This window comes from Hippichthys cyanospilos, chromosome 4, assembly GCF_059441005.1.
Source record: "Hippichthys cyanospilos isolate Australia breed blue-spotted pipefish chromosome 4, RoL_Hcya_1.0, whole genome shotgun sequence".
Taxonomy (NCBI): Eukaryota; Metazoa; Chordata; class Actinopteri; order Syngnathiformes; family Syngnathidae; genus Hippichthys; species Hippichthys cyanospilos.
This window is the reverse complement of record NC_142372.1, coordinates 24,662,699-24,679,718: the sequence shown is the minus strand read 5'-3', so window position 1 is coordinate 24,679,718 and position 17,020 is coordinate 24,662,699. Positions and strand designations below refer to the sequence as shown.

At 40.3% G+C, this 17,020-nt stretch overlaps 1 protein-coding gene across 2 annotated transcripts in view; it reads left to right on the top strand.

Annotated features, from left to right (window-relative positions):
- The window catches only part of LOC148425129 (SH3 and multiple ankyrin repeat domains protein 2-like), a 211,225-nt gene that overhangs the window by 173,715 nt on the left and 20,490 nt on the right, over positions 1-17,020 (top strand). For both annotated transcript variants that reach the window (XM_088412771.1, XM_088412772.1), the window contains 6 exons: positions 219-354; positions 5,509-5,589; positions 7,501-7,524; positions 10,499-10,611; positions 11,396-11,501; positions 12,262-14,758. In XM_088412771.1, coding sequence (XP_088268897.1) covers positions 219-354; positions 5,509-5,589; positions 7,501-7,524; positions 10,499-10,611; positions 11,396-11,501; positions 12,262-14,758 — 2,957 coding nt within the window. The remainder of the gene's footprint in view (positions 1-218; positions 355-5,508; positions 5,590-7,500; positions 7,525-10,498; positions 10,612-11,395; positions 11,502-12,261; positions 14,759-17,020) is intronic.

Below are 17,020 nucleotides of genomic sequence, written 5' to 3'. Positions count from 1 at the left end.
AATACACCAAAAACACACACACAGAGGCAAAGGAGCAGGTCGAATCTATTTTAGGTCCAAAAAACTGCCATTGATTGATTGTCATTTATTTGCAACTATAACAGTCTCCACAAATCATTTCAATTATTTTTCTCTGTCAGAAAAGTTTTTACTAAACCCCTGATACTAAATATTCATATGGTTTGTGCGTGTGTGTGTCTACATGTTTGTGTGTACAGGTGAATCAGGAGAACGTAGTGAAGGTGGGCCACAGACAGGTGGTCAACATGATACGCCAGGGTGGGAACCGCCTCTTGATCAAGGTGGTAACAGTGAGCCGGAATCTGGACCCTGAGGACACGGCACGTAAAAAAGGTAGAATCTTATCAAATGCGGCAGCGGGATTGTTCCCTTTGAAACAAAAAAGATGTTAAAAACAATTGTCACATGAACCTGACAGATAGGGTTGATTTTTTTTTGCCATATCAAACCATATACAAAGACTTTCATAGAACGTATCATCAACCTAAAGTCTGTGAAAAATCAGTCAAGCTTTTTTTGTCGTCCTACGTGGTATACATATCAAGTGAATTTTGAAATGCCAGATTTGTTCAAAAGTTTTGATTATTCAGTTTGTTTTTCCTGCTTACTCTCGGCCTGATTTAGTTATGCTGTATTACTAGTAGTTTGCAATTGAACTTGTATTATTTAGTGATAAGTAACTTTTATTATAATTCTTCTTATTGGGCTTTCTTTGTTCCTTGCCTTAATGAATTAGTAAAATATCAATACGATGAATAAAAATTCGTAAAACATCAATATGATGAATAAATCCCATCATATCTGCAGCCTACTGAGAACACAAGGGATTCAATGGATTCTGTCATTTGTCCATCATCAGGATTTTTTTTCTATGCTAAACATAGGCAATACTAATAATTGGTTGAGCATGTAACACTAGAATATAATTTAAAGCCAATTGAGCATTGGAGTGATAACTGTGACCACTGGATGGCCCCTGATTTACGAAATTAATCCATTCCGCGGTTGGGATTGTAACGCGAATTCGTTGTATGGTGGGCAATCCAAACCTATGTTAATCAGCTAATGCGTGTAAAACCCCAGGTAAAAACATAAAAATTTTATATACATATTAAAAATTGGTATCAAAATAGTATAGTATGTGCTACTTACAAATAATATACATGTATACAATTAATAAACATCATAAATAAAAAATATAGAAAGGATTTATTTACCTTTCAGTGATGTGATGGCCATATTCCATAGTGAGGGTAGCCTAGCATAGCTTAGCCTTCTGCGTATTTCTTGATTATTGCCTGCGTCGTTTCCATGTAAATCAACTTCTTACTTCTCTGTTTGACATCACTAGCAATCTTGGGACCCATGGCTAACCAATTCAAGTTCGAATTAAGCATTGAAATGCGCTATAAACACGTTTTTGTAAGCACTCACAGGCGAACAAGGCTTTAACGTCCCACCATTTTGAAACCGTGACACCGACCAATCGCAGACCAGCATCTTAGTGCTTACGTGATGCCAACCAATAGCAGGCCATCATCTTAGGGCGTCATGACGCCGACCAATGTCAGACCAGCATTCTAGTGCGTAAGGGGTGACACATGTATAGACGTATGTATGAGCGACTAAATAATTGGCAGGAAATTGACCCGGTTTGTTATAAGGAGCCATGTCATTTGCAATTTTTATTTTTCTAACTTCAGTATAGCTGAAAAGTAACACATATACTTGTTGTCAATTTGATTCTGTTGGTGAATAAAAAGGGAACTTATGTTTGATGAAATTATTTGTTTTGTTTTGTTTTGTTTTGTTTTTGCAAACATTTACGATGGGGGGGCGCCTGACAATTTGCTTTCTAAAAGGGGTCCCTGACTCCAAAAAGTTTGGGAACCTGCTCTAAAGGTTGCCTTTTCCAATAACACTTGGTACTGGAAGTGTAAATTAATACACATAGTAGTTGAATTGATTGATTTCTTCATGACTGATTAAACTACCATCACTCGATGGTGGTTTTATTCGAATTGATTTTTTTTTTTAATATTGTGCTGTATATTTGTATATGTATATTCTGTATATGTATATGCATTTTTCAGTTTAATTTGTGTTCAAAGTGTTGTAGATGTGTTCAATCAGAGAGAATTAATGTACAGGATACTTTCATTGGTGAGCAAAATCTTTTTCGCTGAAGGTTAGTTTGATTTTATCTACATACTTGTTTTAATGTAGCATGATAAATGTTTGTTATTGTAACAAATGTTGTATTATGTTTTTTGTTTGAAAATGAAATGTTTTATAATGTAGCAAAATGACTGTAAAGCGACAAGATTTTTAAAAACCTATTTTTAGAGCTGTAATTTCAATACGGTTATACTGTGATATTTCCTGACCTCGGTGTCATAGGCCAAATTTCATGATGGGGTTGGAGAAGTGGCTTGGTGTGCCATCGTACGTAGGTGGGTGTACGGTGAGCCAGTGCTGAGTGTCATGATTGGGGATTGGGGTAGGGTGAATTTGATCATTTGCGGACAGTCTAAATCAATCTAAATCGACCTGCAGATAGAAGGGGACATGTTGAAGAGGGCGAGTTTGGTTTGGGGTGATGGTATTGACTGCTGAGCTGTATTCGATGACTAGCATCCTTTTGTCGTTGCCCGGGTGTTCCAGGTGTCTCCGCACATTGTGAAGAGCTATGGTGATGGTGTCCTTGGTGGATCTGTTTGCTCTGTATGCAAACTGGTGAGGGTCGAGTGTGGGAGGCAGGTTTGCTTTGATGTGCCATGCAACTAGTTTTTCATTGTATTTTGTATTGATGGGCGTGAGTATGGTAAGCGCATGGTCTCTGAAGATTGCCAATCAATGCTATTTGGGATGCCTGTTGGTATTTTTAGACAGGAAAGGACACTGGCTTGTGACAGGGAGCAGTTGAAGATGTTTGGGAAAACCCCAGTCAGACGGTCGGTATCGCTCTCAGGGAACGAGATCCTCTCCTGGTGTTTAATTAGGGCCAGCAGCTTTTCTGGGGTTGTCTCTTTTCAGCACCTGTCTCACCTCATGATCCTGGAGTGTCAGAGTGCTGTGGTTGGCAGCTGGTGGGATTGAACTGCATGTTGTGGTCCAAGCAGCTTTGAGATGGTCGAAGAAATGGTTAATTTACTCATCTCAGCAAGCGTCTGTGTCACAGATAAAGGATTGTTGTCATTGTTATTTATGGTGTGTTTTATGCCTTGCTACATCTTTCCAGAGAAACCTTCCTTTTGTAGGTTGCCTTAACCTCTTGGATGCCTTTTCCTTTTCAGGTTGGCTCTAGCCTCACTGTACTGGGTTTTGATCCCAGACCTGAAGGTGGTGGTACAGAGTTCGAGGAGACTGTGGATATTGCTGTTCATCCAGGATTACTGAGTTGGGAAAACCGGATGTGTTTTTTGACCATTACAATGTCTGGACAGTTTCAAATGTATGAGAGAACAGTGTTTATACTCCCGAAATAGTGGTTGTCAAATACATCCCAATTTGTGTCCTCAAGAGTCCTGCAACTAAGCAAGAGCCCCCTCTGGCCAAGTCTTCATTGTCCTGGGAAGTGGCTTTGATTTCCAGCAAAAGGGGATGTACAGTATGCAGGAATTAGTGCCATGAAGCGATGGACAGGAACCTGTGAGGATAGGGAGGTGGTTGACGTTGTTTGCATGGCTATGATTGGAATAAACACAATCCAGTGTTTTCTCTTCCCTGGTAACAGAGTTCACATACAGGACGAATTTAGGGAGCACAGACTTTAAACACACTTGATTGAAGTCACCGATAACAATAACGACTGTCAGTGTGGGTGAGCTGCTGTTTGTTCAGGGAAGCAAGCAGGAGGCTAAATGTTGTGCTGGTGGTATATAAACACCAGTCACAATAACAACTGTCAATTTCGGTAGAAAGGTCTGCTTGAGATTGCTGGTACCTCCAAATTAGGAGAACAGTGTATGTCTGTGATCTTACGATTGTTATGCCTCTCGTTGTGCACGTGTACACTTTTCCCTTACCTGAGTCTCAGTTCCTACTGTTTTCTGCTGGCGTAGTATGCATCTTGCTAGCTTCCCTGCTGTGTCTTGAATAAGCGAATAAACCCACATCTCCGTGATGAGAATAACACTGAAGTTGTGGACAAAGCTTTTTATCATCTGTAGCTCCAATTCATCCATTTTGGGAGTGATGGATCTGACGTTGGTGAGGAAAATTCATGGTAGCGGCAGTCTGCGAAGTTGTTTTCTTATCCTAGCATTTATGGCGGGCATACTCTATGCCAGTGGTCCCGGTACCGGTCCGTGGATCAACTGGTACCGGGCCGCATGGGCTGCAACCGAAATAATGTTTTGGAGATGATTTAGTTTAATGGTACGCGCACACCGAACGCGAACGAGGCGAAAAAGCGGAGCGTTTTGTCTTGTAGTCAATGGAGTTCGCGTGACTGGGCGCGAATGCACGTTGGGCGACGCGAATGGAACGACGCGAATGGCCGCGCGCGGTGACAAGAAGCGAAATTTCTCCTTTCGCGTGAATTTAATCTTTTTTTTTACTTTTTCCGCGTTTCGCGTCGCCAAAGCCAATCAACTTCGGGAACATTCAACGGCTCACGCAGGGGGCAGGAATGAATCATGGCGACCGCTTTGCGTTCACCGGTAGCGATCCAACATGGCCAGCTGAGCTTTCAGTACAAAACAGAGCCAAGCAAGAGCACTCACCTGGCTTGTAGAAAGGCAGAAGCGAGAACCATGGATAACCACTATGTGCAGTTTTTGCTTCACTTAACAACTGTTGAACCGTAGTTACTGTGCTAAGCTAACGATAGCGCAGCATTGTCAGCACAATATTTAGCAGCCAACCCCCCCCCCCCATATAAATGTAAGGCCTTGACCGGTCCGTGGTGATCAAAAGATTGGGGACCACTGCTCTATGCCATCTGGACCGCTTGGTTTGAGGAATGGCCATCCTTGGTGATCCTGGTCATCTCCCTATGGCTGGTGGTATGCCGTTGGTTTGTTGGTATACCCGTGTGTCAGTATTTTCAAAAGACAGGACAGGAATCTCACATATAGTTGGCAAACGTGAGTAAGAGAACAATAAAAGTGTCGTGTGTGTGTCCACTACATTTATGAAATGCACGTCCCTGTCTTATAAAACATTTGTATGGTTGTTTCTGGAGTGTCTGCATAATTTAAATTCACTTTACTTCCTCACTTTTTGCATTTTTGGAGGGCAGTTCCAGTGCATTAGAGGCACTTTGAATGAAGCCTTGCACAGATCTGCATCTTGCAACTACAGCTAATTGGTTTACCTCAACTGATAACTTAAACAAGACAATATAAAGAATTTGTATTGTGAATGAAATGGTGTCATGGAGTGAAAACATAATAATCAACCAAGAATTGTGGAATGTTGTTGTTGTTCATATCACCTGTTATCTTACCATCGTGACTGGCATCGATGTCTTATATCCCTCAGCTCCTCCACCGCCAAAGAGAGCTCCCACTACTGCCCTGTCCATGCGTTCCAAGTCCATGACGTCTGAATTAGAGGAACTCGGTAAGAACTTTGTGGATTCCATTTGACTCCATGTGTTCAGGGGCAGAGAAGTCATTTTAATGAGTCTTCTCTTTTTGTTTGTGCCTTACTGTATCTTATTCCAATTAATTGAATAACTAGTGGATAAAGGTAAGTTTTTCTTGTTGCACAACTTTTCGCTGCCTACTTGCCCATTTCTTTTTTTGTCAGCAAATGTTTAGTTGGTGCTGTTCAATTTTCTGTCTAATGTACGTATTCCACTTGCGTTTGCCTCTCCTTCCTCATATCCTGTCCACTCTCGCCATTATGCATGAAAGTCACTGTGGCTATAGCAAACCAGTGCAAAAAAAAAAAAGAAATCATTAATATGAAATGGAGGTGTTTATTTGTCCCTGAATTAGTTTTTCTTGTCAGTGTTGATGAGCATCGCCTCAGAGTGGTTTTATCTTTGTATTAATAACCTGTGCTTGCTACGATGCCAAGATGTGTACAAGAGAATAATGAGAAAGGAGGGATGGACAAAGATCAAATGGAAAGAATAAAATAGTAATGAAAGTAACATGAGAATGAAGCTATAGGTAATGAAGTGAAATTAATGTATTGTGTTACAAATTGATGAGCAACAGTAAAGCCTAACATATGCATGACATCATGGATCCAGAGTAATTAAGGGGCACAGTAACCCCGAACTTAAAATTTTGGAATCAAATTTAAGGGCCCACGCTGTAAATTAACATCCAAAGTAAAAAATCACATCCTGCTCTATTTTCATTCTTTGCTGATAAATAATTGCAAAACTACAGTGTTTTCATTCCACATTTTACTGTACAAGTTTCACTACAACATAAATTATACAGTTCAAATACGAAATAAATAAAAACGTAATGTTTATATTAGCAAAGGAAGTATTATCAGTAAATCCCACATGCTCAGCGTGTTTGTGAGTATCAATGAGAATTTGGAATTAAATTGATTTGCGTCATGTGTCATCATCAGGAGTATGCAGAATCCATGAAGTCTAATTTAACCTGCCTAAAATGCTACCAAATGCGACATTTTATTTTCAGTTTAACAGTTGTATACATCAAGACACAGACAAGAGTAGGCATGATAAACGCTGTTGGCTCGTTGTGTATTGTGATGGCAAGACTGCCAAGCCAGCCTTTAACTTAAAAAAGGTATTAAAGTGTAATTAAAAGTGTCAGAGCCAAGAAGAAAGCAATGAGAAAGAGAAGTCTAGAAACAAGAGAAGTTCTTGAGACCTTTGCACCAAAAGTGCGAAAAATGAAAAAAAGATTCCAGCATCTAATTTAAATGATAATACCATAACATACAAGAATTATTAACTAGTGATGCTGTGGAAATATTATTTCATTTTTAACCTCCAAAAACTCTGTGAGGACCAAGAACCTGAATGCATTTTTTTTTTGTACTTTAGGCTGGTTGATTCATCCAAATTTTCAAAATACTGTAGATTCTTGTCATTGTGTCATTCTTGTCATTACAAACTTTCTTTAATCAAGCTGTTTCACACAACTATATTCTGCTGATGAAGGGATGGATAGACGGCACAACGTTAGAATGATCAACAATTAATGTTCCATGATTTACTGTACACACTTGGATCCATCATGACTAATTGCAGTATTGTATGTCAAAGGTGGACAAATAGCATCAAAAGGAGTGGAGAGTGAATTAAAAAATGATAGAACAGATTGGCATCTGCAGAAAAATGCTAAAGGAAACATAAATGTGTTCTGGATGGTGCCTGGACTATAGCCGACCTGATGATGACATTATTCTCTTTTTGTATATGTATCAAAATACATTTTAATGCCGATTAGCAAGAAAATTGATCAAATATGTTTTCCAAAAAAATGGGGTCTGTCTTGTACTTGCAATACTCAGCAATGTTTTGTGTCACCCCCTAAGCTACTCTCAGGAAAAAGAAAGGTGGTAAGTTGTCATAAGCATGCTAATGTTACAATGATATACTTCATTTTGCCACCTTTCTGCAGTGATCCAACACCCATATTTATTTATTTTTTTGTAATTGTGAATAAATCAAACAATGTCACTCCTGTGACAATGTTTTGGATGTATATTTTTACTTTTTATATAGTTTTTGTCTTTGTGAGTTTATGTTACTTGAAAATATGTTCAGTTTCTTCCATTCGTTGCATTTGATGTACCACAATTAGGCATGGGCCGTTTTGGCAATATATTGAGATTTTCAAAATAACAGTTATTTAAAATCCTACAAATCTGTCATAACTGCTATGGGTTTTTTTTAATCTTTTTTTTCTCTGTATTTTTTTTTTTTTTTTAATAAGGGCAACTGCAGTGTGCAGCTTTCATTGTGTATCACGTGTGAGTCCTCCTCTGCTACAGCAGTCAATCACAATGTCAACTTTATTGTTTATCGTCTTTATAAACTGCCATCACTCAATGGAACTTAATTTCAAATTGTTGCACATATATACTTATTTTATACTAATTGCCCATATTTCCGTTAAAATTGGATGTGTTCAATCAGAAACAATTGTATTTGACAATTGGTAAATGTTTATTATAACAAGTGCTGTATTAGATATTTTTGAAACTGTTTTTGTAATGTATAAAAATGGCTACTTAACAAAAAGATTTTAAAAATATACATTCCAGAGCTGGAATTTCAACACCGTGATACTGTGATTCTGTGATTTTTTTATGAATTTTATATTTTATATCAATACTGTCAGATTCGGATATCATCCCATGCCTAACCATAACGTATTGTCTGTGAGATTTTTCTTTGATATTGCACTGTCGGATATTTTTAAATTATAGTCCACCAATAATTTTCTGAAAGTCTTTGAAATATTTTATGCAGGATGACGCACATGTGTCTTTTGTCACAATATTAACATGGCTAAGATCTCCAAAACATGTCATGTAGAGCAATGTTAAATGTTTGAGACTGTGTTTGGACTGTCTGTCAGCAAAGCACAGCTTAAAAAAAAAAAAAAACTAAAAAAAAAAGGGGGGGGGCGGTCACATAAGCTAATGTTTGTTAAATAGGTCTGGCCTAAAATATGAATACATATCCCCTGTCATTTATTTTTCTTAGTGTATGTATTTGTTCTTTTCCCCTGTGTCACTGCAGGCTTTTGTGTTTTTGAGCATGTTTATTACATGTGTGCATTTGTGTTTGCATAAGGAGGGACAAGTTGGATTTTTTGTTTTTTTTTAAAAAAAAAAAAAAAAAAAAAACTTTCAGTCAGATTTCCAGGGCAACGGTATTACATGTTATGTGATATGATATAGCTGCATTTCATTTGGAAGGCAGCTTCCACAACAGAAAGGAAGTACCATATTTTCCCAACTGTAAGCCACATCCGTATATAAACTGGAGCATCAAAAACTGAGCAAAAAAAAAAAAACATGCACAATTTTTTTCACGGGTGAGATGCACTGGACTATAACCCACAGATGGTAATATCAGATATTTGTACAGAAAGATGTCATTTTGAAGTATTTTTTATATATATTTATTTTTAACACTTTTTTAATTGTCTGTTTAAAGTAACATTACATCATACATAGACTGGAGATTAGAAACAACAAATTTTTTGAAAATAGATGGATTAAAATTTTCAACATAGAAAATCGATGGATGAATATTTTCGACACTACCTGTTAGTTAAATAGCAGTTCAAAATCGAAATCAATACTTCAATAGCATCTTTTTTATTATCTCCCTTTGTTTGATAGATTATTTTAGTGAACATAAAAACACATTAAACATAATTCATATATACAATCATAAACACATAAATAAAACCATATATACTGAGTACTGTATATAAAATGTACACGTCATAAATTTACCCAATACATGTCTCAAAGTTTTATACAAGAATTAATTCCATTTACACATTTTATATTTTAGACAGATTTGCAAAGGCTCTTTCTGACCACAGCCATGCCATCGATTCACATCTTTTCTTTTCCATTTCCTCATTTTTCCTTAAATTGACACCTTGAACAGAAACACACTCTTGCTTTACCGGTGGATTGTCTCTTGGTGGAAAGAAAAAAAAAAATAGATAAGCTGGACTGTAAGCAGCAGGACTCAAATCATAAGAGAAAAAGTTGTGTCTTACTGTTCGAAAAATACGGTATTTATCATTGTGTGTGTGTGTGCGTGTGTGTCTTTATGCGTGTGACTGCTCTGACTGAAGTAAACGTGTTATGGTCATTGATGCTCCTTTCTTTCCCTGCTTACCGTCCCTCTCCCCATTCCTCCTCTCTGTGTGTAGATGCGCAGAAGAAGAGGATTGTTTTCCAAGTCATTCTAAGTAATCACACCCCGTAATGCATGAAGCTTTAAACATACTGAAGAGAAACAGTCAGGGAGGTGATATGAGGCTAGATCAGGGCTAGCATGTAGCTTCTATCAGCATAGCATAAACTGGGCTCTATCTAAAGGCATCATCACAGAGGGGACTTCAGTCCAGACGAGTATGACATTGATTCTGTATGTTTTTCGTGTTGGAGATTCAACATAAAGAAAGCAAAAGAGACACCCGAGAAAGCCAACAGCTACTGTATCTTAATAAGCATATACATACATATAATACCTCATATTAAGTGAGGCAGAACCCTGATTCTTGGATGATGCTGTTGAGCCGGCTGCTTGGAAAGAGTTTGCACGGCTTTCAAGGCTTGACACACCTAAAACATTTCATTTATCCACTTGCTCCCCCTGTTTTACATTTAAGTGTTTTTGGCTACATTTTCACCCGCAACTGAGCGTGGATGGAAAAATCTTGTGAATGATTAGCTTGCATTTGGCTCATGAGATCCTTATTGAAGCTTTGCCAATTGAAACTCGATCGGTAGTTTGCTTTTTTTGTTTGTTCGTGAAATTATGTCTTGTCTTCTGCAGACAAAGTTGAAGAGATGACGCACGCCCAGAAGACATCGCCCGTGGACATGAAGATCGCAACCATCAAGCCACGGCCATCCAGTCGCTGCTTGATCACACCCACTGAATTAAATGTAAGATGATACGTGAACTTGACTATGAGTGTGTGTGTGTGTGTTTTAATTCAAATTATCTTGAGTAAAAGTCAAAGAAAATATCCAGAGGAGGTCTGGTAAGGGCACAGATATCTGGCCACGAACACAGGCACTTTGGTTCTGTGGCTGAACTTATGAATTCTGTTTATATGGGAAAGAAATGTGAGAACTGAAGTTCTACTGTAACTAATTTTGAGCAGTTTGTGAATCTGCATTCTTTTTTAAAGAACTATCCATTCATCCATTACCGACTGCTTAACCGGGGTCGTGTCGCGGAGGTAGCAGCTTTAGCAGGCAAGCCCAGACTTCTCTTTCCCCAGCTGCTTAGTCCAGCTCCTGAAGGAGGGATCCCCAGGTGTTCCCAGGCCAGGTGAGAGACATAGTCCATCCAGCGTGTCCTGGGTTGTCCCTGGGCTTTTCTCCCAAAGGGACTAAGGAGGCATACAGGAGGCACTCTAACCAGATGGCTGCTCAGGTGGCTCCTCTCAACGTAGGGAGAGCTCCGACACCTGTTTTTTTGGTCATAACCCACAGGTCGTGACCTTAGGTGAGGGAGGGAATGTAGATTGTCCAGTAAATCAAGGCCTTCGCTTTTGGGCTCAGCTCCTTCTTCACCACCAAAGACCAAAGTCTTGCATCAAGACGCTTCACCGGTCCGCCTGTCGATCTGCCCAGATCACATAAAGATCAAGATTGCAGAGTGTTTTGAAGTTATTTTACTTTTCTCTGTATAGTATGTCATTAACACTATTCATGTTTGCAGTCCATGTACCATGAACGCCAGGGAGTCGCAGTGGTTCCACCCACTGTGCCAGGGGCCTTTCTGGGGTTACCAGAGAAGGGCTTGCTTAGGAAGCAAAAGTCCATAGGTATGATAACAGTTAAGTGTCTATGTGGTATGTAAGATTGCTGACGGGTAACCTAAAAAGTTGTATTGAATGGTGCCTTTACACAGTATCACTCTAAAATGCTGTTTTAATGCTCAGAGGATTTGTTCTATGTGCTTCAACTGTATTCAAATTAATTCTGAATGAAATAGAATGATGAAGTCAGCCAAGTGATAAGCCCTACTGATAATACTGATGGTCATTGAGATGATTTGCAAAGTTGAAAGTCATTTTCTGACATAACATTCTTTGTTCAACTAGATGAACTACGGGTTTTCTTTCTTTTACTCAAAAAAAAAAACAATCAGGTTAAAGAACATGAGCATCTTCTGCAAACCAAGCCATGCAATGTCATATCCCTTCGTTATTAAAAGCTAAACTGTTTTTGTCAATTGTCATAGACTCGCCCTCCATCTCTAATAGACGGCTGGATAGAAAATAGAGCTTGAATATTATTTTGTAGGTTAATTTTTTTCTTGATTCCTCATTGATATTGTCCACGTTTCCTTTGCAAGTTCCTATCATGTCTAATAATTTTAGGGTAAAACCACCATAAGATTGAGGTTCAGTTGAAGTTGATATTTTAGTGTCAAAGAAAATTATTTAAATTCTTGTAAAAATAAAATGGCAAACCGACATTAAACTCCTGGGTAATTCGTTCATTCTAACATGAATTTTGTGGCCAGTTATTGTCTTTTTGTTGTTACCCTAATCTGTTTTTTCATTATCTGCTTCCATCAAGGTACAACAGAGGAGGAAAAGCAGGGCTTCCTCACGCCTCCTCTGCTTAAGTTCTCCCGCAGCCTTTCCATGCCAGATACTTCAGAGGATATTCCTCCTCCCCCAGCCATTTCACCCCCCTCACCACCTGCCTATAACTCACCTACTGGCTCAACACCCAAAAGCTATGGTACCACAAGGCCTAGCTTTGCCCAGAACTCACCGAATGCAGTGACCACTATTAGTCGAGCTACAGATGTTGGTACATTGAGGAGGGGCTATCACCGGCAGAGCTCAGAGCATTTTGAGAGCCCGCGTACTCGTGGACGTACACCAGTGCCCGAAAATCCTTACTCTGAGGTAGGCAATAAAAATTTGTATGTGCCAGCAAAACCAGCCCGAAGGAAGGGCATGCTAGTAAAACAGTCAAATGTGGAGGACAGTCCAGAAAAAACATGTCATACGCCAGCAAGCCCCTCGGGCCCTGTTTCCATGCCCACTACCCCTGTTGAGCGAACATGCTCTTCCATCCCCATTCCAACCATCATTGTCAAGGAACCATCCACCAGCAGCAGTGGTAAGAGCAGCCAGGGTAGCAGTATGGAGATTGAGCCCACTACTCCAGAACACCCATCTCTAATGCCATCCGTTGGTGGAAGTGGTGGTCTGCGTCCAGAAGATCCAATGTCTCTTGGCAATCCATTTGCGGCAGCTATTGCTGGGGCGGTGCGGGACCGTGAGAAAAGGCTTGAAGCAAAAAAGCATTCAATTGCCTTCCAGTCAATAGATATAGGGGATGATGACTTAATTGGTCCTACCCCAACACCTCGCCTTCGGCAGTCAAAGTCCATCGATGAGGGTATGTTTAGTAGTGATGAGCGACTTAGGAGGATGATGGCTCCACCGGTACACCTTGGACCTCCTGTTGGAGGAGGCAGTGGAAACATGACAGATTTCAACACTCCAGAGCCCACAGTTGTCCGGGAGCCACTAAACACTAAAACAGGACAGTGTCCCAACCTGGACAGCCCCGTTAGCCTCCCAGCCACTCCCCCAAAGAGCCACTACAGGGCCAATGGGACCTACCTTCATCCTGTTACTGGTAAACCACTGGACCCTAATTCTCCTCTTGCTCTAGCCCTTGCAGCTCGTGACCGTGCAATGAAGGAGCAACAGAATCATCATCAAAATCAGCAACCAAATGCTCCTCAGGTACCACAAAATCCTAAGCACGAAGCACAGTCTCTACCCCTGCAGCCAAACCATAAAACGGACCTCAACCAGCCACTCTTCATTGATACCAAGTTGCGCTCCGGGATTGAGACGAGTTTCGCTGCAATCTCCTCGGCAACCATGAGCCGTCCAGGGCGAGGTGGCTTGCGGAGGCAGATGACTGAGCAGAAATACGAGTCTGACGTGCCCCGGGAGGAACGACAGCATCCAGCAGTTGAGGAGAGGAAAAGTGCGCCAGCAGATGTGGGAGACACACCTAAGTCAGCCGGGCTGTTAATGGTGCACACCAGCATGGAGGCAAGCAACAAGTTAAATAACCGAGACTTGGAAGGGCAGGATAGCAACAAGCCGTCTGAGCTGAAAGACCCCAATCACCCTGAACCTCACAGTGGCTCAGCATTGTCTATTAATCCCCAGCCCTCCTCAACACGAAGACGTAGCATTCCTTTTGGGGAATCCTTGGATGAACCTGTCAAGCTACCCTTTCGTATACCCCCTCCTCCTCTGGCGTCAGTTGACATCGATGAAGATTTTGATTTCACAGAGCCACTCCCACCTCCCCTAGAATTTGCAAACAGCATCGACATCCCCGATGACCAGGCGAGTGCCATTGCACAGATGCTTCAGCAACAAAGAAGGAATGGGGGGCCTCTGCTACCCCCATACAATGTTCATGGCCCTCCACTTGTCACTGATCAACAAAAACGGATGACGAACAGTATTCCCCATTCATATCCGCCTCCCCCACCGGACCCAGAGTCAGGGATTGGCGACTCTGGTATTGAAGAGGTCGATAGCCGCAGCAGTGGAGATCCACAGCACATGGAGACCACCAGCACCGTGTCAAGCATCTCCACTCTTTCATCAGAAGGAGGCTTTTGTGACACCACCCTGGAGACTCTTTATGCTACTGCAGATGGGCATTCGTTCCTGGTGGATAGACCCCCTGTACCCCCCAAACCCAAAGGAAAATCAGTCATCCACAGAACTTCACTTTACCATGATGCCCTAATAGAAGAACCACCAGAATCTTATGGGTCACCACCTCAGGCTCCTGCTGCTCATACTTCATCATCTGAACCTCCTAGGACGCCCACTCAAAGGACATCAAAGCTGTGGGGTGAACAACCTCCTGAGCTTCATAGCCCTCCAGCTGCACCAGACACAAAGAACCCAGGTATCACAGAATTGAGCTCCATTCTGCAACACATGAATCGCGAGAGGCCGCCCAAGTCAGAAGAAAGCCTCGACTTCCCAACAGGAAACCAAGGGTCCTTTGGAACAAGGTAAAAAAAAAAAAAAAAAACACACCCTTAATGTACTCTTTTCTGCTGTGTAATTGTTAACGAAACATGTTTATCAAGTGTTTTTTTTAAGATCGTTTTTGCATCAGTCGTTCATACTGTATTCCCCAAAAATAGGATGCACCTGTGTATAGGCCGCAACCTTATTTTAGGGTATTTAATATGTTAATGTGTGTAGGGCGCACCAACAGTTTGGTGACAATGTAAAAAATACAGCAAGAGAGAATAAATCTCATCTCTGTAATGTTTTCATATTTCTTGTATTTATATTTGTTAATTATTCGTTCGTTCATTATTAATTATTCGTTCGCCAGCCTAAACCTTGTGGCAGCCTTATAGTCTCTAACCTGCTCTGCTACAAGAATCGCTTCCTTCTTGAAAGCTACTATAATATTCCTGTGTGTCAACAAGTATGTACTCATACGCTGGTTCAGTCTGCTGGCTTCTGTTTTTGAAAACAATGTGGGAACAACTTCAACTAACACGAGCAGCATGTTGGCTGCAACAAGCTCAGCCAACTGACTGCCTCTAGTCTAGCTTGTCTAGTCTAGCTTGTCCCATTACTAATTACCATAAGTAACAATACGTCTGATATAGAAAAGTGCATCATCGGTAAGTCATAACTCAGGTTACGTGGCTGACGGATGCAGTCTTCATTAAAATAGTCGGGAAAAAAAAATAATCTTCAAGTTACTGTTTACAGAACGCACCCATACTTTTGGCCTTCGTTTTTGGTAAAAACATTGCATCTTATATTTGGGAAATTACAATTTATCAGAAATATTTCAAGGTAGTGGCGTTAAGAATTGGCTCCATAATGGCTCATTGTTGACAACATTTGATGACATTATTTCCTACTGCTAAAAGAGACAGTTGTTTTTTAATTTAGCTGGAGGTGGGCAGTCCATCCAAGTCCCTCTGTCCATCACTGATACCTGACACACCTCCAAATGACGACAAACCCTTTAGAAACAACGAACTTGATGGAAGTTTGATTTCGTCAGTCTTTTTCCTCCGGCATTGTAATTGTTTGCTGTCAAAGAATCCTTCAATTTGTTGAGAAATTGTGAAACTGTCTCATTTAAACGGGGATGGCCAGTGAGTACAACAATTTGGCCAAATTTTGTCCACCACTGAGCCCTTCAAAGCACAAGTACAAAACTGCATTTGACAGTAATGTCCACTGAGAGCCTTTATTATGCTTTACATTTGGTGGTCCAGTTTGTCAAACAGGATTGATAATCCTTTTAGGTGATGATTCTATTCAGATTTGTGATTTTAGCCTGGATGTAATCTTTCACACACACTGCAAGTAAAAAAAAAAAAAAAAAAAAAACCCATTGCAGCGCTTGAATGTACTAAATATTGCCTCCAACCAGGGAATTACAAAAACCAATATATTGTATTTCCTGGCCAAGAGACAATCAAAGGGAGCTTGTCCATTTGTTGAGGCACCCATTGGTTACTTTGCCACCTCTTTGCTGTGGAAAATGCATCAGCAAGTAATTTCTTTATGTTTTATCATTTATCAACACAAAAAATCTTTTAACACTGAGTTCTAAACATTACTTTTAACTTTTTGTTGGCAAAATAATCCTGCTGAGCAAGATTGTGTTCGATATGCAATTTGGTTCATGAAACCATGACTCAGAAAGGCAGCTCAAAACAAACACATCCCCAGTAAAGTTGGCTGTGTTATAGCCGGTGGTGAATTGAACCATGGCAGTTAATTCACTCAACTCCACCTCTTGCTGGACAGCATCGCTTGAGATGACTATCAACGGTGCCACATTGTCACCATGAGTTTCTTATAATATTTTGCTAATCAATAGATATGTGTCTGTGCATGAGTCTGCTCCAGTGTATCACATGTATTGTAGTTTTTAATTGGTTTTATTGTTACGTATGATGCAATCGTTACAAGTATAGCTCTTCTCATTTGTCAAGACAGGTATTGTTGAATGTGGAAAAGTAAAGTTATGCTTTTCCTCATGTTTTAATAAAGTTTTGACTCCCACCCCTTTACTGGGTCATCCAACGACACGATATTCGTCAAAGGCACATGGATTTTTTTAAGGAAATCTTTTACAGTGCTCAGTGGAAGTTTCATTTTTATGTAGGGATTTTAACTTTAGTTTTCTATCGTGAAGAGTTTTGCGAGAGTCTTGTAAATTTGCCTGGTTTTAGTTGCGCATGCATTGTGCAAGTGCCTAAACAATAAGTGTAAGGCCTTTTTTTGTTTTG